At 37.9% G+C, this 27,235-nt stretch overlaps 1 protein-coding gene across 2 annotated transcripts in view; it reads left to right on the top strand.

Moving 5' to 3' along the window:
• The window catches only part of LOC128636577 (WAP four-disulfide core domain protein 3-like), a 58,086-nt gene that overhangs the window by 5,082 nt on the left and 25,769 nt on the right, over window positions 1-27,235 (top strand). For both annotated transcript variants that reach the window (XM_053689580.1, XM_053689574.1), the window contains exons 3-6: window positions 8,506-8,658; window positions 11,598-11,750; window positions 19,249-19,401; window positions 22,042-22,194. In XM_053689580.1, the coding sequence (XP_053545555.1) occupies window positions 8,506-8,658; window positions 11,598-11,750; window positions 19,249-19,401; window positions 22,042-22,194 (612 nt within the window). The remainder of the gene's footprint in view (window positions 1-8,505; window positions 8,659-11,597; window positions 11,751-19,248; window positions 19,402-22,041; window positions 22,195-27,235) is intronic.

Genomic DNA, 27,235 nt, shown 5'->3' with positions numbered 1-27,235 from the left:
ATGTTTTTAAATCATTTCAAGCTTTTAAAAAAAAAATTACTTATCTTGTGATTTTTACGTGACTTTGTATCCTGTTAATTTCTTTAAATTTTTAGATGATTCAACTGTGGTATCACAATCTATCAGAAAACACATTTTCATATATGTATTTTGAACTTTTCTTTTTCAACAGATTAGATTTTTAATGAATTTGTGCTTCTTTCAAACCACGGGCGCGATCCGATATAGATTGCAGTTTGCGGCGCAAGCGAAGGAACCCCCGCCGCCCGTAGTTTCAGCTTGCAACTCGAGCTATCTTATATACGGTGCCGTCAGATGCTAAAGTGCCGTAAGTCTGACAAACCAGCGATGTCCAGAAATCTGCGTAAGTACAAATTTCTGGAGTCGCAAGTGACTTACGGCACTTTAGAAACTGCTGGCGCCTACAAAACCTGACTAAGTTATAAAATCACCCGTACTTTCTAACACGCCTCCCAAACATAGCCCAACACGTATACCCCTCTATCCGCTATCCCCCCTTACTCTCCTAATAATAAAAAATTTATTAACCCCTAAACCGCCGCTCCCGGACCCCGCCGCACCTAATAAAGTTATTAACCCCTAAACCGCCGCTCCCGGACCCCGCAGCCACCTACATTAACTACCCCCTAATGTGAGCTCCTACCCCGCCGCCAGCTACATTAACTACCCCCTAATGTGAGCCCCTTACACCGCCGCCACCTACATTACCTACCCCCTAATGTGAGCTCCTAACCCGCCGCCAGCTACATTAACTACCCCCTAATGTGAGCTCCTATCCCGCCGCCAGCTACATTAGCTACCTCCTAATGTGAGCTCCTACCCCGCCGCCAGCTATATTAAAATTATTAACCCCTAATTTAATCCCCCTACACCACCACCAGCTATATTAAATGAATTAACCCCTAAAATACTAAACTATCCCTACCACTAAACCTAAGTCTAACCCTACAAATAGCCCTGAAAAGGGCTTTTTGCGTGGCATTACCCCAAAGTAAACAGCTCTATTGCCAGCCCTTAAAAGGGCTGTTAGGGAGGGCAGATTAGGGGTTAATACTATTTATTATAGGGTTAGTGAGGCGGATTAGGGGTTAATAACTTTATTATAATAGCGGTGCGGTCCGCTCGGCAGATTAGGGGTTAATAAGTGTAGGCAGGTGGAGGCGACGTTGTGGGGGGCAGATTAGGGGTTAATAAATATAATATAGGGGTCGGCGATGTTAGGGCAGCAGATTAGGGGTACATAGGGATAATGTAAGTAGCGGCGGTTTACGGAGCGGCAGATTAGGGGTTAAAAATAATATACAGGGGTCAGCGATAGCGGGGGATAGTGTAAGGTTAGGGGTGTTTAGACTCGGGGTACATGTTAGAGTGTTAGGTGCAGACGTAGGAAGTGTTTCCCCATAGCAAACAATGGGGCTGCGTTAGGAGCTGAACGCGGCTTTTTTGCAGGTGTTAGGTTTTTTTTCAGCTCAAATAGCCCCATTGTTTTCTATGGGGGAATCGTGCACGAGCACGTTTTTGAGGCTGGCCGCGTCCGTAAGCAACTCTGGTATCGAGAGTTGCAGTGGCGTTAAATATGCCTCTACGCTCCTTTTTTGGAGCCTAACGCAGCCATTCTGTGGACTCTCAATACCAGAGTTATTTTAAAGGTGCGGCCAGAAAAAAGCCAGCGTTAGCTACGCGGGTCGTTACCGACAAAACTCTAAATCTAGCCGTTAGGGTTTATTTTATAGGTAAGTAGAGCGGCAAAGAAGAAGTCTTCCATCCGGGCGATATCTTCATCCAAGCGGCAAAGAAGAGGTCCTCCATCGGGGCTAAGTTTTCTTCCAAGCGGCATCTTCAATCTTCTTTCTTCAGCCCTCCGACGCGGAATATCCATCAGTCCCGACGACTGAACGATGAATGAAGTTTCCTTTAAATGACGTCATCCAAGATGCCCTTCCTCGAATACCGATTTGCTGATAGGATTCTATCAGCCAATCGGAATTAAGGTAAGAAAATCTGATTGGCTGATTGAATCAGCCAATCAGATTCAAGTTCAATCCGATTGGCTGATCCAATCAGATTCAATCTGAATCGGAACAGCCAATAGAATGCAAGCTCAATCTGATTGGCTGATTGGATCAGCCAATCGGATTGAACTTGAATCTGATTGGCTGATTCAATCAGCCAATCAGATTTTCTTACCTTAATTCCGATTGGCTGATAGAATCCTATCAGCCAATCGGAATTCGAGGGACGCCATCTTGGATGACATCATTTAAAAGAAACTTCATTCGTCGTTCAGTCGTCGGGCCTGATGGATGTTCCGCGTCGGAGGGCTGAAGAAAGAAGATTGAAGATGCCGCTTAAAAGAAAACTTCGCCCCGATGGAGGACCTCTTCTTTGCCGCTTGGATGAAGACATTGCCGGATGGAAGACTTCTTCTTTGCCACTTGGATTACGACATCGCCGGATGGAAGACTTCTTCTTTGCCGCTTGGATGAAGACATTGCCCGGATTGGATGAAGAGTTCGGCCCGGCTGGGTGAAGACGACTCAAGGTAGGGAGATCTTCTGGGGCTTAGTGTTAGGTTTATTTAAGGGGGGTTTGGGTGGGTTTAGAGTAGGGGTATGTGGGTGGTGGGTTGTAAAGTTGGGGGGTGGTATTGTGGGGTTTTTTACAGGCAAAAGAGCTGATTTCTTTGGGGCATGCCCCGCAAAAAGCCCTTTTGAAGGGCTGGTAAGGTAATAGAGCTGTTAACTTTTTTAATTTATATTAGGGTAGGGACATTTTTTTATTTTGGGGGGCTTTTTTATTTTATTAGGGGGCTTAGAGTAGGTGTAATTAGGTTAAAATTCTTGTAATCTTTTTTATTTTTTGTAATTTAGTACTTGTTTGTTTTTGTAATTGAGTTTAGTTTATTTCATTGTATTTTAGTTTAGATATTTGTAGTTTATTTAATTTATTGATAGTGTAGGTGTATTTGTAATTTAGGTTAGGATTTATTTTACAGGTAAATTGGTAATTATTTTAACAAGGTAGCTATTAAATATTTATTAACTATTTAATAGCTATTGTACCTAGTTAAAATAAATACCAAGTTACCTGTAAAATAAATATAAACCCTAAAATAGCTACAATGTAATTATTAATTACATTGTAGCTATCTTATGGTTTATTTTATAGGTAAGTATTTAGATTTAAATAGGAATATTTTAATTAATAATATTAATATTAATTAGATTTATTTTAATAAGAATTTAGTTAGGGGTGTTAGAGTTAGATAGGGTTATTATACTTAATATATATATATATAATATAATAACGATATTAACTATATTAACCCTAATATAATTAGGGTTAATATAGTTAATATATATATAATATAATAACGATATTAACTATATTAACCCTAATTATATTAGGGTTAATATAGTTAATATATATATAATATAATAACGATATGAACTATATTAATCGTAATATAAATTAGTGTTAATATAGTTAATATAGCTGGTGGTGGTGTAGGGGGATTAGATTAGGGGTTAATCTATTTAATATAGGTGGCGGCGGTGTAGGGGGATTAGATTAGGGGGTAATAAATTTATTATAGGTGGCGACGGTGTAGGGGGATGTAGATTAGATGCAAAAGAGCTGATTACTTTGTGACAATGCCCCACAAAAAGCCCTTTTAAGGGCTGGTAAAAGAGCTGATTACTTTGGGGAAATGCCCCACAAAAAGCCCTTTTAAGGGCTGGCAATAGAGCTGTTACTTTGGGGCAATGTCACGCAAAAGGCCCTTTTAAGGGCTGGTAATAGAGGTGATTACTTTAGGGGGATTAGATTAGGGGTTAATGTATTTAATATAGCTGGCGGCGGTGTAGGGGGATTAAATTAGGGGTTAATAATTATAATATAGCTGGCGGCGGTGTAGGGGGATTAGATTAGAGGTTAATAATTTTAATATAGCTGGCGGCGGGGTAGGAGCTCACATTAGGGGGTATGTAATGTAGATGCCGGTGGTGTAAGGGGCTCACATTAGGGGGTATGTAATGTAGGTGGCGACGGTGTAGATGGATCACATTAGGGGGTTATACATTTAATGTAGGTGGCGGCGGGGTCCGGGAGTGGCGGTTTAGGGGTTAAATACTTTATTAGGGATTGCGGCGGGGGATCGCGGTTGACAGGTAGATAGACATTGCGCATGCGTTAGGTGTTTGGTTTATTTAGTAGTTTGCGGTTGACAGGTAGATAGACATTGCGCATGCGCTAGGTGTTAGGTTTTATTTGGCAGGTAGTTTAGGGAGTAACGGGGCTCCAATACATAGTGTAAGGCTTACTACGGCTGCATTTTGTGGCGAGGTGAAAATTGAGTAAGATTTCTCCATTTTCGCCATGTAAGTCCTTACGCTGTATATTGGATACCAAACTGCGCGGGTTTGGTATACCTGTCTATGGCCCAGAAAACTACGGGCAAAGGCAGAAATATACGAGCGTAACTTCTATGTTACGCCGTAAATAGGATACCAAACTCGCGCAAAATTCGGGCGACGCTGCATATCGGATCGGGCCCCATATTTCTTATTTTTTTTTTCATTGTTAAAGTTTTTGACAGGGTAGGACAGGTCTGGGGACCAGGATGGCAACTGCCCAGACCCTGTGTATAGCATAGTGTCTCATAGGTTCTCCTTTACTAAGCTCTACTGTTTACAAAACAATCATATGTATTTAAACATTAATATTCCACTATAATGAGTTTCTTTAAAAAAATAATAATGGATTCTGTAACAATTTACACAAAATGTGTCATCATAAATGTTGTAATCTTATCTCTACCGCTTTACACATAATACCTGATTGCCTTAAAGGGACAGGAAACCCCAACATTTTCTTTCATGATTCATATAGAACATACAATTTCAAACACATTTCCATTTCACTTCTATTATCAAATTTGCTTCATGTTCTTGTGTTTATGTGTCATCATAAATGTTGTAATCTTATCGCTAGCGCTGTACACAATATGTTTTACCTAGTTGTGTACTGAGGCAAATACAAATCAGCCTGTACAGCTGAATACATTTGCCAAGTGTATTTGAGTGTGTACTAAAACATATCTTTGCAGTTAAGTAGATGAAAACATTAAAAAGCATATTTATGCAATAGTCAAATTTAATAAAGTGTTATACTGTGTAATTATGTATTTTCTGCAAACATTTCATATTGCAATGTTCTGCACATATAGGAACATGTATTTTTAAATAGATATGACTATAAATATCTGTATATATCTATACCTATATATAATCATGGATATATATATATATATATATATATATATATATATATATATATATATATATATATATATATAGTATATATATATATATATATATATATATATTTATATATATATATATATATAATTATATATATATACTTTTTTTATATATATATATATATATATATATATATATATATATATATATATATATAGAGAGAGAGAGAAAGAGAGAGAGAGAGAGAGAGAGAGAGAGAGACAGAGAGAGAGAGAGAGAGAGAGACAGACAGAGAGACAGAGAGAGAGAGAGAGAGAGAGAGAGACAGAGAGACAGAGAGAGAGAGACAGAGAGACAGAGAGAGAGAGAGAGAGAGAGAGAGAGAGAGAGAGAGAGAAAGAGAGAGAGATATTTATATAGGTATAGATATGTATTGTACCAAAATACCATCAGATATATATGTAGAAATATGTATTGATAAGTAAATAGAACATATTCTGCTATGTGAAGAACACTGAAATGGGAAATATACATGTTTTTATGTTGAGTTAGCACACTTGAGAATATGCGATCGGGTTTGAGCTCCAGTGACTTCTATGGGGGAATAGGTTATCACGCATGCTCACGCGTTCAAGTAAAAACGTTTTAATTTCAACTTGTAATATGAGCACTACCAGACACGCGCAAAAAAAAATCCTTCTAGCTCAATAAGCGTGCAAGCGAAATTACTAAATAGTGCTCCTCTTGTAATCTGGCCTAAAATAGGACAAGGGTATTTGAATGTGTACTAAGACATATGTTTATGTACAGTGATTGATAACTAAAAACTGGTGAAATGGAAGAAAAATAATTGATAAATAGTAAATATCATTCGGATAGATTACAAGTTTTGCGTTATAAGCGGCTCGATAATAACTTGCAAGTTATTGTCACCGCTTACCTCCCTATAGCGCTGCTATTACAGGTTTGCAAAAACCCGGCGTTAGCAAGCAATATGTCAGCGTAAAGCTCCATTTAGCTCCATACTGCACTCAAATACCAGCGCTGCTTTGAGCTGTGTCTACCTGAAGGGTGCACTATTTCCTCATAGACATCAATGGGAAGAGACAGCTAAAAAAAAGTCTAACACCTGCAATAAAGGAGCGTAAAGATCCCCATTGATTCCTATGGGGAAAGAAAAGTTATGTTTACACCTAACACCCTAACATGAACGCCGAGTCTAAACACCCCTAATCTGCTGCCCCCAACGTCACCGCCACTATACTAAAGTTATTAACCCCTAAACCTAAGTCTAACCCTAACCCTAACACCCCCTAACTTAAATATAATTAAAATAAATCTAAATACAAATTACTATCATTAACTAAATAATTCCTATTTAAAACTAAATACTTAACTATAAAATAAACTCTAAGATAGATAGAATATAACTAATAGTTACATTGTAGCTAGCTTAGGTTTTATTTTTATTTCTCAGCTAAGTTTGTATTTATTTTAACTAGGTAGACTAGTTAGTAGATAGTTATTAATTATTTACTAGCTACCTAGTTAAAATAAATACAAATTTACCTGTGAAATAAAACGTAACCTGTCTTACACTAACACCTAACCTTACACTACAATTAAATAAATTAAATTAATTAAATACAATTAACTAAATTACAAAAACAAACAAACACTAAATTACACAAAATAAAAAACAAATGATCAAATATTTAAACTAATTGCACCTAATCTAATAGCCCTATAAAAATAATAATTAAAAAAAAAAAAAAAAAACCTAGCCTAAACTAAACTGCCAATAGCCCTTAAAGGGTTTTGCGGGGCATTGCCCCAAATAAATCAGCTTTTTTACCTGTAAATTTTTTTAAAACCAACCCCCCAACAGTTAAACCCACCACCCACACAACCAACCCCCGCCCAAATAAAATCCTATCTAAAAAACCTAAGCTCCCCATTGCCCTGAAAACGGCATTTGGATGGGCATTGCCCTTAAAAGGGCATTTAGCTCTTTTTCAGCCCAAACCCTAAGCTATAAATAAAACCCAAACAATAAACCCTTAAAAAACCTAACACTAACCCCCGAAGATCCACTTACAGTTTTTGAATACCAATATTGCATATACGTATACAGGCACTCACACAGTTGTATAAGCTCATCTGATGTGCTGTAATGTAAAAAAAAAAAAGGTTTAAATACACTGATGCATAAAAGTCAAGGGCAGCACCAAAGCCTGCGGTTTATACTCTCTACTAAAGGAAGCACCTCATAGCCTTGTCTAGTTACTGAGATAGTTACAGAGATAATGCTCAAACTAGGATGTTTCTTTCCTAAAAATATTTTTGTTTGCATGATTAAGAAGGTGTGTTTGTGTTTTAATGGAGCTCTGGCAATGTCCCTATTGACCATGAGCAATAGATACTGCAGTATCAATTCTATAGAAATATATAGATTTCATGATGATTTTAATATCAACTTAAGCACCCTAAGGGGTAGTGTCGAGCGGACATGAGTCAAAATAGCAAATCATGTCCGCTTGACATCACTAAATGCAGACAGCATACGCTGTCCGCATTTGTCATTGCACAAGCATTTCTGGTGAAATTCTTGTGCAATGCCGCCCCTTGCTCACTGGAGGCCAGTTGGCCGCTACCAAGGACTGTCAATCATCCTAATCGTATCAGATCAGTATGGTTTCAATCCGCCACCTAAATGATGCTGGTGGACAGGTTAAAGAGTCGCGGTCTTATGACTGCTGCTTCTTAACTTCCATTTAGGGCAAGCCTGAAACGAAGCGCATCCGAAGATGAAGCCCGAAATATATATAAATGTATATAATTTTTGGGCATGATTACATTTTGTTCTTCTATATTTGTATTCATGGTCGTAAAATTAGGGCATTGGGATCAGAGCTCTATGATTGAGGATGTAATTTAAATTAGTTTAGTCTTTTAAACATTCATTTAATATATATTAATCTATACAAAGATCCCAGGAATTCCTCCAAATCTGCACATTTAAAAGTCAATAATCTATTATTACAATGTATTTTAAGGGTGCGTGAATATTCTAATTCTGGTCTCTCTGCACATAATTATATTACACTCGCAGACAAAGTACCGGATTGCCTTAAGTAAACCATGTTTTTTATAGACTATTATTACCACTACACTTGATATTAATAGTATTGACTTTCTCTGATGTTTTCTATTGTATTTTCAGAAACAAAGACGGGTTCCTGCCCTCCTTTAAAACCCGGAAGCGCTGGCTTATGCATTAATAGGTGTGACCAGGACAGTGATTGTCAAGGAACTTTGAAATGTTGTAGTAATGGTTGTGGAAAAACTTGTCAAGCACCAAACTCTATTCCGCCCGGTAAGACATATCTATAGATACAGTGGTTTATAACTAAAAAAGGAGAACTGTAAGAAAAATAACAGAAAAGTAATAAAAACATCTATAGTAACAGGTGTACTTAGAGTGTATTTTAGTCTTACACATATCAATTCTATGGTGTTACCTGTTGCACGGACACAAAGAAGCTCCAAGTGCACAAGACTTACTGGTACACACACACAGTACTTAGGAGCAGGTATCAATGTTTGCTGAACCCTCCCAATACATAGCATGGCAATCAAAGGGTTAACTCGGTAGTCTAGTATACAGCTTTATAGCAGTGACACACACGTATCCTCTGCTGCACCTCATGTAACTCCCAATAATAATTAGAGGTATACAGGCACTCACACCGTTATATACACTCATCTGATGTGCTGTAATATAAAAAAAGGCTTAAAGGGACACTGAAATAAAAATAAACTTTCATGATTTAGAGAATGCAATTCTAAACAACTTAAATTTACTTCTATTAACAAAATGTCCACAGACTTTTTTGATTTACAGTTTTTGAGTCACAAGCTACTACTGAACATATGTAAGATATCATAGAATATACGTATATGCATTTGTGATTGGCTTTTGGTTGTCACATAATACGGGGGAGTGGAAATAGACATAACTTTTAAATTTGACCGCTAGCTAGCAGGGGATGTCAATCAATTTGATCGTATTCGATCGGGTTGATTTCTGTCCGCGGCCTCAGAGCAGGTGGACAAGTTATGGAGCAGCGGTCTTTAGTCCGCTACTTCATAACTTCTCGGAAACAGGGGCATCAAGCTCCATACGGAGCTTGATAAATCGGCCCCTATGTGCTAATGCATTGTCTTTTTATCATGTATATGTTGATTATGCAAATCTACTGTATTTACTGATCCTTTAAATACACTAATGCATAAATCCAAGAGCACCATCAAAGTCTGTAGATTATACTCTCTCTGCTCGAAGGAAACACCTCCATCCACCAACTTCATAGCGTTGTCCCTATCGACCATGAGCAAAAGACGCACAATATAAGCCTATGTTTTAAGGACTTAGGATAGGATTTTTACTAACACTAACATTTTTACTAACACTAACATACATATACTACAGAGATGTTCTTTTACTGGTGGTGGAACAGCAGTCAGAAGTTGTATTTTGCTCACAGATTCTCTCCATGTTACATTACAAGAAAGTCTAAGAACCTTCAGAGGGGGCATAGGGATGGTAAAATAGCCCCCATGTCCATCACTAGAAAGGAGGGGTCTCATACACCTCCAATGAAATCAGAGGGGGACATAAGGACTACAGCCCTGTCTCCCACTACTAGATATACCTGTTTTCTAATAGTGCAAGTGAGCACAGTTTTAATGGTAATCACCTGTATGCTAGAAGTACAATTGACTTCCTTGTTTGAAAGAGGGGAATCTTCCTTTTTCAGATTTTTTTTTTTCAATGGTAATTACCTGGATATTACAGGGGCATGAGAATCTTTATTTAAAGGGCAGTCCCCTCTATTGAATGGGTATTTTGTCCTGTAAGGGGTCTGGGGGTTGAGATAAAGTTTATTAAAGCCTCCCCTCAACCACAGACCTGCTGTTAGGGAAATTCCTGCATTAGCAGTGATTTCCCTGCCCCTTATGACATCACCAGACACGCCTCCTGTTAAATCACCTGGCTTTGAAGCAAGAGCCAGTGAGAGGAAATATATATCAGTCTCCTTTCCCCTGCTGCAGTGCAGGGGTCCCTAATACATTATGCATGATAAACTTTGTGTGAAGGATGACAATGTATCACCCTCCTCACTCTTGTGGCTAAACCAGCTAATAAAGAAATTGAAAGAAGTGTGTTGAATAGATTTGAAGTAAAATGTTTAAAAACAGAATATAAAGACCAGTCAGCTGCATTCAAATATTGTTGAAGATGAGCATATTTGTAAATTATCTTAGAGCCTGTGTAACCATGGAGTGAGCTGAAAATATCATTACCAGTTTACTTCATAACCCCTTTAATCCACCTTCCAATAGTGGTGGAAGTTATAGGAGAAGAGATGGATGATTATAAGATTATAACATTTGTTAAGAAGAAAAAGGGCTACGAGGAGAAGTTCTGACTTTGTATTCTTTAAAATTTGACAACATAGAGGTCCAGCATGCAAATAGTGATAAAAATGGATGAATATAAGACTGAACCTCTACAGGATAAAAAGAAGGTAACATCTTCCAGGGAAAAATAAAATCTAAAGCTCTAAAATCAGAGCCTCTAAAAAAGGGAATAAGACATAAGAGTATAGCTATTCTGGTAATTGTTAAAGGTAAAGCAAATTATTTGAGGCCATCATTTTGAAAGAAAAAAAAAAGGTCAACATTCCAAAAGGAGTTATAATTTGGTACTGAAGGATGTTTAAGTTTAATGACTTTCATAACTCAGAAGACTAATTGGCAGCAACCCACAGGGGAATTATTTACTAAGTTGTTAGCATGGAGCCCATAATCAAGCCCCTAATGGGAAAAACAGTTAACATTACATGTAACTTTACCAGCAAAAAACTTTACAAAAATGTATCTTCTTTGGCATGATCACATGTGGTTCTATATTAGTTTTCATGATAGGGCATTGGGATCAGAGCTCTGTGATTGTGAATGGGATCTATATCAGTTGTGTCCATGAAGCATACATATAATATTAACCTATACATGAAACATCTCAGGAATTCCTCCAAATCTGCACATTGAAGACAAGATAATCAACTATTACAATGTACTTAAGGGTGTGTGTGTATTCTAGTTCTATTCTCTCTGCACATAATTATATTAAACTTGCACACAAAGTACCTGATTGCCTTAAGTAAACCATGCCCTTTACAGACTATTATTACAAGTGCACTTGATATTAATAGTATTGACTTTATCTGATGTTTTCTAATGTATTTTCAGAAACAAAGGCGGGTTCCTGCCCTCCTTTAAAACCCGGAAGTGCTGGAATATGCGTTAATAGGTGTGACCAGGACAGTGATTGCCAAGGAAATTTGAAATGTTGTAGTAATGGTTGTGGAAAAACTTGTGAAGCACCAAACTCTATTCCGCAAGGTAAAAGTTCTTTTTTTTTCTTTTGTGAGGTGTTAAATTCAGTAATTTCAAGCTTTATAAACTGACTTATCGTGTGCTTTTAACTTTGTATCCTGTTAAAGGACCACTCAATGCAGTAGAATTACATAATTAACAAGTACATAATAAAATACAATGATTTAACACATAGGGGCATATGTATCAAGCTCAGAATGGAGCTTGATGCCCCGTGTTTCTGGCGAGCCTGATGACTCCTGGCATCAAAACTCAGTCAGTCTATCGTCTCTTAGTCAGTCATCTAACAAGTCCAGATAGGTATTGGTTGCCATCAAGGAATTGCATTAACTACCTGGTAAGTCATTGTCCTGCCTGGGATCATGTAAATTTGCACTGTGTTAATCTGACTTTGTCTGTAAATTGGCTGACCTAAGGTGTCATACATCAACATTTCTTTAGGCTTTGCATGTCTGTTTGATCTACTCACAGAATCTGGTTCTTCTCCATCACTGTTCTCCAGTTGCATTGCTTGTCTTACAGATAATACTTGACTTGGCATAGGCAATTCTTGTGGTTCTAGCCTAACCATTTCCTCTTCCTGAATTTGGTAGTAAGCCTCTATCCTGTCTTCCTGTTCATACACTGGTTCTAATGTTGTTGTTGTAGGATTGAACTCTTTTGCAGAAGGTCTTAATGAAGGTATATGTTCAGTTTGAGACTTTTGTTGAGGTGCAAGATGGTCATTATTTACTGTAGTCGCTGGTAAGTAAGGATAGTACCATTCTTCCTCATCCAATCATATATCTGTCTCTGTGTCTTTTCTCTTACCCATTTTTTTTTTTTACTGGCACTTTTGGAATACGTTCTTCAACAGGTAAGTCATTCACTGGTAGTAAAAGATTTCTGTGCAATACTCGAATATCTTTTTACCAGTTTCAGGTGGGATCTTATACACAGGACCATCTTTGATCCTTTCCACCACTCTGTGCACTGATTTTTCCCAGTATGGTCAAAGTTTACCCGGAACTTCTCTCTCAGAGAGATTTCGTACTAACACCCGATCACCAGGTTGAAGAGGTACTCCTTTCACCTTCCTATCGTAGTACTTCTTTACTTTAGCAGATGATTTTTGGCTATTTTCGGATGCAATTTTGTAAGCTTCTGGATGCCCACTTCTGAGCAAATGTCCGATGACTTTGTGTCTTGTTTCTGACCAGGGAGATCTTCCATACAGTAGAAAGAATGGAGAGTATTCAGTGGCTTCATGTCTGGTACAATTATATGCATGAACCAGATGTTGAAGATGTTCTTTCCAGTCAGACTTTTTCTCTTCCTCCAGAGTGTGAAGCATCTGCAACAAGGTATGGTTCAGTCTTTCACCTGGATTACCCTATGGGTGGTATGGGGTAGTCCTTGAATGAGAAATCCCTGCCATTTGTTGCAGTGTCTGGAACAGATTATTCTCAAATTCTCGTCCTTGATCATGATGTAGTTTCTCCGGATACCAAAAACGTGGTATGAAATCCTGAAAGATCTTCTCTGCCGCCATTTTCCCTGATTTATTCTTTGTTGGGTACGCTTGTGCAAAGCATGTAAAATGATCTACAAGGACGAGTATGTATTTGTACCCTCCTTTGCTCCAAATGAAGATAATCAAAGGAAACTAACTCAAAGAGTGAACTTGTGGTGATTGAACCCATAGGTGCTCTTTCAGAAATGTTTTGACACTTCTGTTTGATACAGTTACACTTCTTGAGCACATATTCGTCAATTTCCTTCTGCTTAAATGGCCAGTAAATTCGGTCATGTGCTAAATGGGTTACCTTTTTAGTGCCAATGTGACCCATGTTATCATGAAGATTTTTAAAAAACAAATGGCTTCAACTTTTCTGGTAGGACTAGCTGTTTCAGATTCCCTGTGTGCCGGTACAGAATTCCATCTTCAACTATTAGCTTGTTCCACTCATGTATCAGACACCTGGTTTCTCTGGTCATGCTTTTCTTTTCCTTGTTGTTTGGGGTCCAGTTGCCTTTCTTAAGCTTGACCACTTCCTTAATACTGATATCATCTTTTTATAAAGCTCTTACATCCTCCTTAGTCTTTTGGAATAACATCTGCCCTCTCAGTATTTCTTTTTCCACCTCACTTGCTGAGCAGAGAGTCAGTGAAGCCACCCATGGTATCTCTTCTTCCAAAATAGCTTTGCTACTTTGCCACATAGCTGACACAAGCTCAGATTGCACAGCATCAGTGTTATCTCTCAGGTGATCTATGAGCTTCATAGGATATCGTGAAAATGTATCTGAATTCTGTTTATTTGGCCTGTATTTTATATCAAAGGTGAAATCAGTCAACTTGACGACCCAGTGATGACCCACATCATTTAATGTGGTGGTACTCAAGACATATGCCAGTGGATTGTTGTCTGTGTACACCGTAAATGTTGGAGGGTAGTACAGGTAATCTCTAAATTAGTCACAGTTTGCCCACTTGAGAGCTAACAACTCAAGTTTGCCATAATGTAGGTGGTAGTTGCATTTTGCTAGAGTCAATGTTCAAAAGCCAAATCCAATAACATGAAGTTTTCCACCTTTTTGTTGATAAAGTGCAGCACCTAGGCCTTCATTGGATGCATCAGTGTGCAACACAAAGGGTAAGTCGAAATCAGGGTATGCCAGGATCGGTGGATTGGTAAGCATATCAACAAAACTTGATACAACAGTTTGGTGTCTGGGTGTCCACTGGATCAGTGTTTTGGATGGCATTTGTGCTTTATTCCCACTTTTTGTCTTCTGTCTGCCTCGATTATTTTTGGTGATTTAAGCCACAGACTCTTCCTCAGGGTTCTGCAAGAGTTCAAAAAGTGGCTTAGCAAGTCGAGATAAATCTTGAATGAAGGACCTGTAGAAGCTCAGAAACCCTAACAAAGATCTGAGTTCTCCAACTGTTTTTGGTTCTTTCTTTTTCAGTTGTAATACAGCTTCAAGATCTTTCAGGTAAATTATAATGCCTTCTCCTGAAACCATCCGACCAAGGTATCGAATCTGCTGTTTGAAAAGTTCAAATTTCTTTGGTGGGAGTTTGATGCCATACTCACACATTCGACAAAGCATTTGCCTAAGATCATCAATATGCTCATGAAAAGTTTTGGAGTACCAGCAGTTCTTGTGAATTGCTGGTGCAATGCCGCTCCCTGAAGATTTGCAGCCAATCAGCTGCTATCAGGGCGTGTCAATCAACCCGATCGTAATCAATCTGGTTGATTTCTGTCTGCGGCCTCAGACCAGGCGGATAAGTTATGGAGCAGTGGTCTTTAGACCGCTGCTTCATAACTTCTGTTTCTGGTGAGCCTGAAGGGCCATATGGGCTTGATGAATTAGCCCCATAGAGTCCCCAAAAAGTGCTGAAAGCAGTCATATGTCTTGACCCCTCATCCACAAAGCCTTGATGAATGATAAGCACTACCCTGGTCCAGGATCGAGAACTATGTAAATCCTTGTAGACTATCCAAAAAATCTTGTATTTTTGGTAGTGGGTGTCTGTCTGTAATAGTCTTTCAAATTAACTTCCGAAAGTCAACACATAGCCGTAAGCTACTGTCCTTCTTTCGGACACAAACAACTGGTGATGAGTAAGCAGAGTAAGATTTCTTTATCCAACCTTGGTCAAGGTGGTTTTGGACATACTCTTTCACTCCTTGTATAGGGGTTTTGGAATTGAATTATAGCATTTCTGAACGGGAGAGTCATCTTTCAAATTTATCTTCAATTTCATATCTGGGATGCATCCTAAACCTCCATCATCTTGAGCAAAGACATCTGATTCGTCATATAGCATTTGTCTGATAATCTACTGTTCTTATGTTTATAGATGTTCTAAATTGACAGATGGGTGCCATTTAAGGTTTTTGTTAATAGATAACTGACTCCGGCTATCCACTGAGTTGATTTACATGAAGCAAACTTTCATTCTGGTTATTTCCTTTTCCAATGCCATCAATTGGGATGAAGGGTAGGACTTCAGATAATGGAGTAATGGTAGCCAACACTGTTCTTGGAGGAAGGTAAATGTTATGTTGAGTTTGATTCAGGACAGGGATCTTCACGACTTTATAGACACCACTTGGCACATCTACCACTGTAAGAAACAGTTCAAGGCCATCTTAGACTGGACATTCTGGAAGTGGTTTAAAATGGCATGACTCCTCCTTCAGACCATGTTCTAATTCTGCATTTTATTTTACAAAGCTCACCTCTGCTAATCTTGAGTCCTTTCTTCCCCACTTTGACCACACAACTGTCAGACATTTCTTCTTAATCTGTTACTTGATTGACAACATTGACAATGTTGTTAGGTATTCTCTGTCTTACTTTCATAGCTTCACTCAGCAGAATAGTCAGGTCCTGAGTACTATTTGACTGGTCACTGTTTTCTCTGATCAATTCTTCAATAACGTTAAACCCAAGAAGTGGATTATCAATGCAACAGTTGCTCACCAGCATTGGCACATGAATGGCAAAGTTTCCATGTCCCTTACTTTTGAGTTCAAGAAGTACTTCAATCCATCCAATAAATGGAATGACAGAGCCATTGGCAGCAATGATGTGTAGCTTGCTGTCAGAAAGTAGATCTTCTATAGGCTTTATGGAAACATCCAGAAGAAACTTTCCTAGCCATGTCTCTCCTACCACGCTGACTTGAGTTCCTGTGTCCAACAGAATTTCAACAAGAACACCATTCATCCAACATGACAGCATACATTTTCTGCCAATCAGTTGTGCTATTTGTTGTTTTGATTACTTACTTTTTGTTAGAATTTAATTTTTTGAACTGTGTACTCGATCGGGTTGATTTCCGGCGATTCCTGTCCGCCTGCTCAGAGCAGGCGGACAGGGTTATGGAGTGGACAATTATGATAGTTGCTTTTGGAGGAGCAACTAACAAATATACCCTAAGTACTGGTGTAAAATATTAACGGCTAAGAAAACACTATAAACTGTGGTTTTACCTCAGAAAAAACCACCTGTAACTAAAAGGATAGTTATTAGAACATGGAGATATTTGTATAGTTTGTAGTGCGACTGGAGTAGCTCTGATCAGATATACTCAGTCTAAATCTTGCCTAGTATTATGACTGTTACATGAAACTATGTTAAAAAATTGTTAAAGATATAAGTAACTAGAAGTGTAATAATTTCATTTAGTAATATAAAAGACAGATATCTGATTTAAGTAAATAATATATAGGATTTTATTCAGAGTAACTATATATAGACATACATTCAATAGGATCATTAAAAAATAAAACTGGCCTAATTTGAACCGGATCCGGTATTAAAATAATTAAAAATCAGTGATAAATATATTTTTTCTAAAATAAATATTGCGTTCCTGGAAATATATGTGATATTATCTAGCTTTATTTACTAGCTTTATTATCTTAGAAACTAAAGCGCAAATGAGACTTATAGTTGATATAAGACATATAATGTATATATTATGTATACTTATACAATACAAATGGAATAGAAAAGTATGCGAAAGCGCATTGGCCCGGGGCTTATTGCTTAAAATTAAATGGTACCTTAAAAAGTAGAAAAAATGTAAAAATGTAAAAAATGATCAAGTTCGTGTACTATACCGGTATAGTTCTTCTTTGAATCTTGTCTGTCGAGGCAAACTTATTAATCCTAGAAACCCACCAGGGGGTCTCCTGAAATGGTATCCAAAGTATAAGTGTAGCAACAGTTGTAGCAACAGTTTGTTACTTTAGTTGTTACTTTAGTTGTAATCCTTTTGTTAAAAACGTGAAGGTAACGATCTTGTGTATCTTTTGTTGGAGGACCCACCAGGGGGTCTTGCACGATCCTTCAAGTGTATTTTATTGTACAAAATACAATATTCTCCTTTGTCTTGCTAATTTCTTAGTTAGATGTTGTCCAACTTTGTTCTCTAATCTCCTTTGTTGAGCGGTTAGTTGGAGAAGTTTCCACAAGTGTCAAACGGTGGAGTGTTTTGGACTTTCGATTATTTTGGATCTTTTTATATGTCCGTTAGCAGAACAAAGAGCAAGAGGGGTACCAGAGGATTCACACTTTAATGGAGATCTGACTTGTTCTTAGCTTTCTCCTTGTTAGCGGTCCTCTTTCTTTGTACCTTTCGTAATTTGTGTCCCGGTTGCAGTTCTATGTCCTTATCTATAGTATAGAGCTGCTGGATATATACTTGTTTAGATGAACAAGCTGGAAAGAAGGAAGCTGAATCAAAAGGATTACAACTAAAGTAACAACTAAAGTAACAAACGGTTGCTACAACTGTTGCTACACTTATACTTTGGATACCATTTCAGGAGACCCCCTGGTGGGTTTCTAGGATTAATAAGTTTGCCTCGACAGACAAGATTCAAAGAAGAACTATACCGGTATAGTACACGAACTTGATCATTTTTTAAATTTTTACATTTTTTCTACTTTTTAAGGTACCATTTAATTTTAAGCAATAAGCCTCGGGCCAATGCGCTTTCGCATACTTTTCTATTCCATTTGTATTGTATAAGTATACATAATATATACATTATATGTCTTATATCAACTATAAGTCTCATTTGCGCTTTAGTTTCTAAGATAATAAAGCTAGTAAATAAAGCTAGATAATATCACATATATTTCCAGGAACGCAATATTTATTTTAGAAAAAATATATTTATCACTGATTTTTAATTATTTTAATACCGGATCCGTTTCAAATTAGGCCAGTTCTATTTTTTAATGATCCTATTGAATGTATGTCTATATATAGTTACTCTGAATAAAATCCTATATATTATTTACTTAAATCAGATATCTGTCTTTTATATTACTAAATGAAATTATTACACTTCTAGTTACTTATATCTTTAACAATTTTTTAACATAGTTTCATGTAACAGTCATAATACTAGGCAAGATTTAGACTGAGTATATCTGATCAGAGCTACTCCAGTCGCACTACAAACTATACAAATATCTCCATGGACAGGGTTATGGAGCAGCGGTCTTTAGACCGCTGCTTCATAACTTGTGTTTCTGGCGAGTCTGAAGACTCGCCAGAAACACGGCCCTTCGGAGCTTGATAAATATGGGCCTGTGCGTATGATTTCAGATTCAGAGAATTGCTCTTTCAAACCCTCATCAATTTGTCTACATACACTGTTATAACTCATGTCTGAACCACAATCTGAAATTACACCACCATGCATTTTGAATTTTCTGCGTGGCAATAAAGCAGCAACATCAGTTAGTCTAACCATCCCAGATACCTGTTCTGTCATTGAGGACCCACTGCTTGCCTTTTTGTTACTGTTCGCAAAGTCCATGACTGGTGTACTCTCCTTTTTAGTTTTCAGTTCATCAATTTTGACTTTGATGATAAGTAAACAAGACATACCTTTATCTTCTAAACTTTTCAGCTGATTAATTATTATGTAGTGCACTTGATATTAATAGTATTGACTTTATCTGATGTTTTCTAATATATTTTCAGAAACAAAGGCGGGTTCCTGCCCTCCTATAAAACACGGAAGCGCTGGAATATGTGTTAATATGTGTGACCAGGACAGTAAATGTGAAGGAAATTTGAAATGTTGTAGTAATGGTTGTGGAAAAACTTGTCAAGCACCAAACTCTATTCCGAAAGGTAAAAGTTTTCACAAGTTCTTTTTCCTTTTCTTTTGTGAGGTTTTTAAATTCAGAGTCATTTCAAGCTTTATAAAACTGGCTTATCTTGTGCTATTAACATGACTTTGTACCCTGTTAAAGGACATAATTAACTAATACATAATAAAAATACAATGATTTAAAGGGCCAGTAAACACACCAAATAACGTTATATAATTCTGCACATATTGCAGAATTATATAACATTAGGTTAGCGCCATGTTTCTAAATCAAAGTATGTCACAGATATTTTCCTACAAAAATCTATTTTACAGACTTATGGCTCTACTGAGCGGGTCTGTTTTTTTCTAAGCACATCGGGCACTCTGTCTAGTCACAGCTGACCCGATTGCGCCATTAAAATGAATGTGCTGGGGAATCTGTTGGCGCTCTACAAATAACCAATAATAATATTAATAATGTAGCTCGCTTCCGCTACCAGACTAGAGCGCGATCGTGCTACATTCATTTTAATGGCGCGATCAGGCTGGATGTGACTAGACAGCGTGCCCAATACGCTTAGAAAAAAACAGACCCGTTCAGTAGAGCCAGGAGCAGCTGTCCGTAAAATACATTTTTGTAGGAAAATATCTGTGACATACTTTGATTTAAAAACATGGTGCTAACCTAATGTTAGCTTGATAATTCGGCCCCTAACTCAAATAAGCAGTACATTTTTTCGGAAAAATATATTTTTATTCCCATTTTCTGGCCCCTTGTATCAGCCAATTACAGACTAATATATGTATACTCTGTGAGCTTGTGCACATGCTTAGGGGTCAATTTATTATTGTGCGGATGGACATGATACAATATAGCGTTTCATGTCCGCCGTATATCGGCAATTATCAATGCACCAGCAGTTCTTGTGAACTTCTGGTGCAATACCGCTCCCTGCAGATTTGCGGCCAATCAGCCGCTAGCAGGGGGTGTCAATCAATCCAATGGTATTCGATTGGGCTGATTGCTGTCCGCCACCTCAGAGGTCTTAGGACCGCTGCTTTTTAACTTCTGCTTCAGGTGGAACTGAAGTGGAGTGGGTCGGAAGCAGCATCCGCTGCTCCATAAATCGACCCCTTAGGGGCCTATCTATCAAGCTCCATATGGAGCTTGAAGCCCCGTGTTTCTGGCGAACCTTCAGGCCCGCTGCTCCATAACCTGTCCGCCTGCTCTGAATACGATCGGGTTGATTGACACCCCCCTGCTAGCGGCTGATTGGCCGCAAATCTGCAGGTGGCGGCGTTGCACCAGCAGTTCACAAGAGCTGCTGGTGCAATGCTGAATGCGGAGAGCGTATTGTTCTCCGCCTTTAGCGAGGTCTGTAGGACATGATCCGCAATGTCCGATCATGTCCGACAGGCCTTTCATAAATAGGCCCTTAGTGTGATCTTGTTCCCTAGAAAGTGTGTATAGAAAAAGACCATGCAAAATTTGTTAATGGAAGTGAATTAGAATGTTTCTTAATTCTGTTGCTTGATCTGAATCTTTTTACTTGAGTGTTCTTTTAATTCCTTTAAATATTAAGACAATTCAACTGTGCTATTACAATCTATAAAAAAACAAACAAATTTTGAGCACATTTGCATTGTCTTTTGACCTTTTCTTTTTCAACAGCCTTGATTTTCAATGAATATGAGTTTCATTTAAACCATATACCTTGTTATTTGTGTTTTCTCATTGCTAAAGTTTTTGAGGATGCCTAATATAAAAAAATTCAGTAACTGACAGAGGAGGACGGGTCTAGGGACCAGGATTCCAACTGCCAAGACCCTGTGTATAGAGTGGCTCATAGGTTCTCCTTTACTGAGCTCTACTGTTTAGAAAACAATCATATGTATATAAACATTAATATTCCACTATAATGAGTTTATTTAGCAAATTAGTATTGGATTCTGTAACAATTTACACAAAATGTGTCATCATAAATGTTGTTATCTTATCTCTACCGCTTTACACATAATACCTGATTGCCTTAAAGGGACAGGAAACCCCAACATTTATTTCATGATTCATATAGAACATACAATTTCAAACAAATTTCCATTTCACTTCTATTATCAAATTTGCTTCATGTTCTTGTTATCCATTGCTGGAGGAACAAAAGAGATCTAGCTGAACACATCTAGTTAGCCAATCACAAGAGACAAGTGTCTGCAGGCACCAATCAGCAGCTAGCTCCCACTAGTGTAGGATATGTACATATTCTTTGTCAAAAAGGGTCACCAAGAGAATAAAGCACATTTGAAAATAGAAACAAATTTAAAAGTATCTTAAAATTATATGCTCTATCTGAATCATGCAAGAGTAATTTTGACTTTCCTATCCCTTTAAGTAAACAATGTATTTTATAAACCCCTAGTGTTCAAGCCCCTGTACACGGGCCAAAATGTGTAAGCATCTTGTGCATTTCAGGGCCAGGTATCTTGGTCCCGTCTCACGCAGTCTCTACTGCGCAAGGGGCGTTTCTTGCGAAGTCTCAGGAATGTTTGTCTCGCACAGTCTCTACTGTGCATGACTGCGTCGGACAAACATACCTGGCCTTTTATTATATAGGATTATTACCACTACACTTGACATTAAAAGTATTGACTTTATCTGATGTTTTCTAATATATTTTCAGAAACAAAGGCGGGTACCTGCCCTCCTGTAAAACCCGGAAGCGCTGGGTTATGCGTTAATAGTTGTGACCAGGACAGTAATTGTGAAGGAAATTTGAAATGTTGTAGTAATGGTTGTGGAACAACTTGTCAAGCACCAAATTCTATTCCGAAAGGTAAAAGTTTTTCACCAGTTTTTTGTTTTTTTATGATGTTTTTAAATCATTTCAAGCTTTTAAAAAAAAAATTACTTATCTTGTGATTTTTACGTGACTTTGTATCCTGTTAATTTCTTTAAATTTTTAGATGATTCAACTGTGGTATCACAATCTATCAGAAAACACATTTTCATATATGTATTTTGAACTTTTCTTTTTCAACAGATTAGATTTTTAATGAATTTGTGCTTCTTTCAAACCACGGGCGCGATCCGATATAGATTGTAGTTTGCGGCGCAAGCGAGGGAACCCCCGCCGCCTGTAGTTTCAGCTTGCAACTCGAGCTATCTTATATACGGCGCCGTCAGATGCTAAAGTGCCGTAAGTCTGACAAACCAGCGATGTCCAGAAATCTGCGTAAGTACAAATTTCTGGAGTCACCAGTGACTTACGGCACTTTAGAAACTGCTGGCGCCTACAAAACCTGACTAAGTTATAAAATCACCATACTGTCTAACACGCCTCCCAAACATAGCCCGACACGTATACCCCTCTATCCGCTATCCCCCCTCACTCTCCTAATAATAAAAAATGTATTAACCCCTAAACCGCCGCTCCCGGACCCCACCGCACCTAATAAAGTTATTAACCCCTAAACCGCCGCTCCCGGACCCTGCCGCCACCTACATTAACTACCCCCTAATGTGAGCTCCTACCCCGCCGCCAGCTACATTAACTACCCCCTAACACCGCCGCCACCTACATTACCTACCCCCTAATGTGAGCTCCTAACCCGCCGCCAGCTACATTAACTACCGCCTAATGTGAGCTCCTACCCCGCCGCCAGCTACATTAACTACCCCCTAATGTGAGCTCCTACCCCGCCGCCAGCTACATTAACTACCCCCTAATGTGAGCCCCTACACCGCCGCCAGCTATATTAAAATTATTAACCCCTAATTTAATCCCCCTACACCGCAACCAGCTATATTAAATTAATTAACCCCTAAAATACTAAACTATCACTACCACTAAACCTAAGTCTAACCCTACAAATAGCCCTGAAAAGGGCTTTTTGCGTGGCATTACCCCACAGTAAACAGCTCTATTGCCATCCCTTAAAAGGGCTTTTTGCGGGGCTTTGCCCCAAAGTAACCAGCTCTTTTACCAGCCCATAAAAGGGCTTTTGGCGGGGCATTGTCACAAAGAAATCAGCTCTTTTGCCTATAATCTAAATCCCCCTATACCGCCGCCACCTATATTAAATAGATTAACCCCTAATCTGACCCCCCTACACCACCACCACCTATATCAACTATATTAACCCTAATTATATTAAGGTTAATATAGTTAATATAGTTATTATATTATATATATTAACTATATTAACCCTAATTATATTAGGGTTAATATAGTTAATATCGTTATTATATTATATATATATTAAGTATAATAACCCTATCTAACTCTAACACCCCTAACTAAATTCTTATTAAAATAAATCTAATTAATATTAATATTATTCATTAAAATATTCCTATTTAAATCTAAATACTTACCTATAAAATAAACCCTAAGATAGCTACAATGTAATTAATAATTACATTGTAGCTATTTTAGGGTTTATATTTATTTTACAGGTAACTTGGTATTTATTTTAACTAGGTACAATAGCTATTAAATAGTTAATAACTATTTAATAGCTACCTTGTTAAAATAATTACCAATTTACCTGTAAAATAAATCCTAACCTAAGTTACAAATACACCTACACTATCAATAAATTAAATAAACTACAAATATCTAAACTAAAATACAATGAAATAAACTAAACTCAATTACAAAAAACAAACAAACACTAAATTACAAAAAATAAAAAAGATTACAAGAATTTTAAGCTAATTACACCTACTCTAAGCCCCCTAATAAAATAAAAAAGCCCCCCAAAATAAAAAAATGTCCCTACCCTAATATAAATTAAAAAAGTTAACAGCTCTATTACCTTACCAGCCCTTAAAAGGGCTTTTTGCGGGGCATGCCCCAAAGAAATCAGCTCTTTTGCCTGTAAAAAAACCCACAATACCACCCCCCAACTTTACAACCCACCACCCACATACCCCTACTCTAATCCCACCCAAACCCCCCTTAAATAAACCTAACACTAAGCCCCAGAAGATCTCCCTACCTTGAGTCGTCTTCACCCAGCCGGGCCGAACTCTTCATCCAATCCGGGCGATGTCTTCATCCAAGCGGCAAAGAAGAAGTCTTCCATCCGGCGATGTCGTAATCAAAGTGGCAAAGAAGAAGTCTTCCATCCGGCGATGTCTTCATCCAAGCGGCAAAGAAGAGGTCCTCCATCGGGGCGAAGTTTTCATTCAAGCGGCATCTTCAATCTTCTTTCTTCAGCCCTCCGACGCGGAACATCCATCAGGCCCGACGAATGAACGACGAATGAAGTTTCTTTTAAATGACGTCATCCAAGATGGCGTCCTTCGAATTCCGATTGGCTGATAGGATACTATCAGCCAATCGGAATTAAGGTAAGAAAATCTGATTGGCTGATTGAATCAGCCAATCAGATTCAAGTTCAATCCGATTGGCTGATCCAATCAGCCAATCAGATTGAGCTTGCATTCTATTGGCTGTTCCGATCAGTCAATATAATGCAAGCTCAATCTGATTGGCTGATTGGATCAGCCAATCGGATTGAACTTGAATCTGATTGGCTGATTCAATCAGCCAATCAGATTTTCTTACCTTAATTCCGATTGGTTGATAGAATCCTATACCTAATTAAAGGAAACTTCATTCGTTGTCCAGTCGTCGGGACTGATGGATGTTCCGCGTCGGAGGGCTGAAGAAAGAAGATTGAAGATGCCGCTTGGAAGAAAACTTCACCCCGATGGAGGACCTTTTCTTTGCCGCTTGGATGAAGATATCGCCCGGATGGAAGATTTCTTCTTTGCCGCTTGGATGAAGACATCGCCGGATGGAAGACTTCTTCTTTGCCGCTTGGATGAAGACATCGCCCGGATTGGATGAAGAGTTTGGCCCGGCTGGGTGAAGACGACTCAAGGTAGGGAGATCTTCTGGGGCTTAGTGTTAGGTTTATTTAAGGGGGGGTTTGTGTGGGTTTAGAGTAGGGGTATGTGGGTGGTGGGTTGTAATGTTGGGGGGTGGTATTGTGGTTTTTTTACAGGCAAAAGAGCTGATTTCTATGGGGCATGCCCCGCAAAAAGCCCTTTTAAGGGCTGGTAAGGTAATAGAGCTGTTAACTTTTTTAATTTAGATTAGGGTAGGAACATTTTTTTATTTTGGGGGGGCTTTGTTATTTTATTTGGGGGCTTAGAGTAGGTGTAATTAGCTTAAAATTCTTCTAATCTTTTTTTATTTTTTGTAATTTAGTGTTTGTTTTTTTTGTAATTGAGTTTAGTTTATTTCATTGTATTTTAGTTTAGATATTTGTAGTTTATTTAATGTATTGATAGTGTAGGTGTATTTGTAACTTAGGTTAGGATTTATTTTACAGGTAAATTGGTAATTATTTTAACAAGGTAGCTATTAAATAGTTATTAACTATTTAATAGCTATTGTACCTAGTTAAAATAAATACCAAGTTACCTGTAAAATAAATATAAACCCTAAAATAGCTACAATGTAATTATTAATTATATTGTAGCTATCTTAGGGTTTATTTTATAGGTAAGTATTTAGATTTAAATAGGAATATTTTAATGAATAATATTAATATTAATTAGATTTATTTTAATAAGAATTTAGTTAAGGGTGTTAGAGTTAGATAGGGTTATTATACTTAATATATATATATATATATATATATATATATATATATATATATATATATATATATATATATAATATAATAACGATATTAACTATATTAACCCTAATATAATTAGGGTTAATATAGTTAATATATATATAATATAATAACGATATTAACTATATTAACCCTAATTATATTAGGGTTAATATAGTTAATATATATATAATATAATAACGATATAAACTATATTAATCGTAATATAAATTAGTGTTAATATAGTTAATATAGCTGGTGGTGGTGTAGGGGGATTAGATTAGGGGTTAATCTATTTAATATAGGTGGCGGCGGTGTAGGGGGATTAGATTAGGGGGTAATACATTTATTATAGGTGGCGGCGGTGTAGGGGGATTTAGATTAGATGCAAAAAAGATGATTACTTTGTGACAAAAAGCCCTTTTAAGGGCTGGTAAAAGAGCTGATTACTTTGGGGAAATGCCCCACAAAAAGCCCTTTTAAGGGCTGGCAATAGAGCTGTTACTTTGGGGCAATGTCACGCAAAAGGCCCTTTTAAGGGCTGGTAATAGAGGTGATTACTTTAGGGGGATTAGATTAGGGGTTAATGTATTTAATATAGCTGGCGGCGGTGTAGGGGGATTAAATTAGGGGTTAATAATTTTAATATAGCTGGCGGCGGTGTAGGGGGATTAGATTAGAGGTTAATAATTTTAATATAGCTGGCGGCGGGGTAGGAGCTCACATTAGGGGGTATGTAATGTAGATGGCGGTGGTGTAAGGGGCTCACATTAGAGGGTATGTAATGTAGGTGGCGACGGTGTAGGTGGATCACATTAGGGGGTTATACATTTAATGTAGGTTGCGGCGGGGTCCGGGAGCGGCGGTTTAGGGGTTAAATACTTTATTAGGGATTGCGGCGGGGGATCGCGGTTGACAGGTAGATAGACATTGCGCATGCGTTAGGTGTTAGGTTTTATTTGGCAGGTAGTTTAGGGAGTTACGGGGCTCCAATACATAGTGTAAGGCTTACTACGGCTGCATTTTGTGGCAAGGGGAAAATTGAGTAAGATTTCTCCATTTTCGCCACGTAAGTCCTTACGCTGTATATTGGATACCAAACTGCGCGGGTTTGGTATACCTGTCTATGGCCCAGAAAACTACGGGCGAAGGCAGAAATATACGAGCGTAACTTCTATGTTACGCCGTATATAGGATACCAAACCAGCGCAAAATTCGGGCGTCGCCGGCTTTTGCGGG

The sequence above is a fragment of the Bombina bombina genome, chromosome 1, assembly GCF_027579735.1.
Source record: "Bombina bombina isolate aBomBom1 chromosome 1, aBomBom1.pri, whole genome shotgun sequence".
Classification (NCBI taxonomy): domain Eukaryota; kingdom Metazoa; phylum Chordata; class Amphibia; order Anura; family Bombinatoridae; genus Bombina; species Bombina bombina.
The sequence above is the reverse complement of the archived record's forward strand: the minus strand, read 5'-3'. Positions and strand labels throughout refer to the sequence as shown.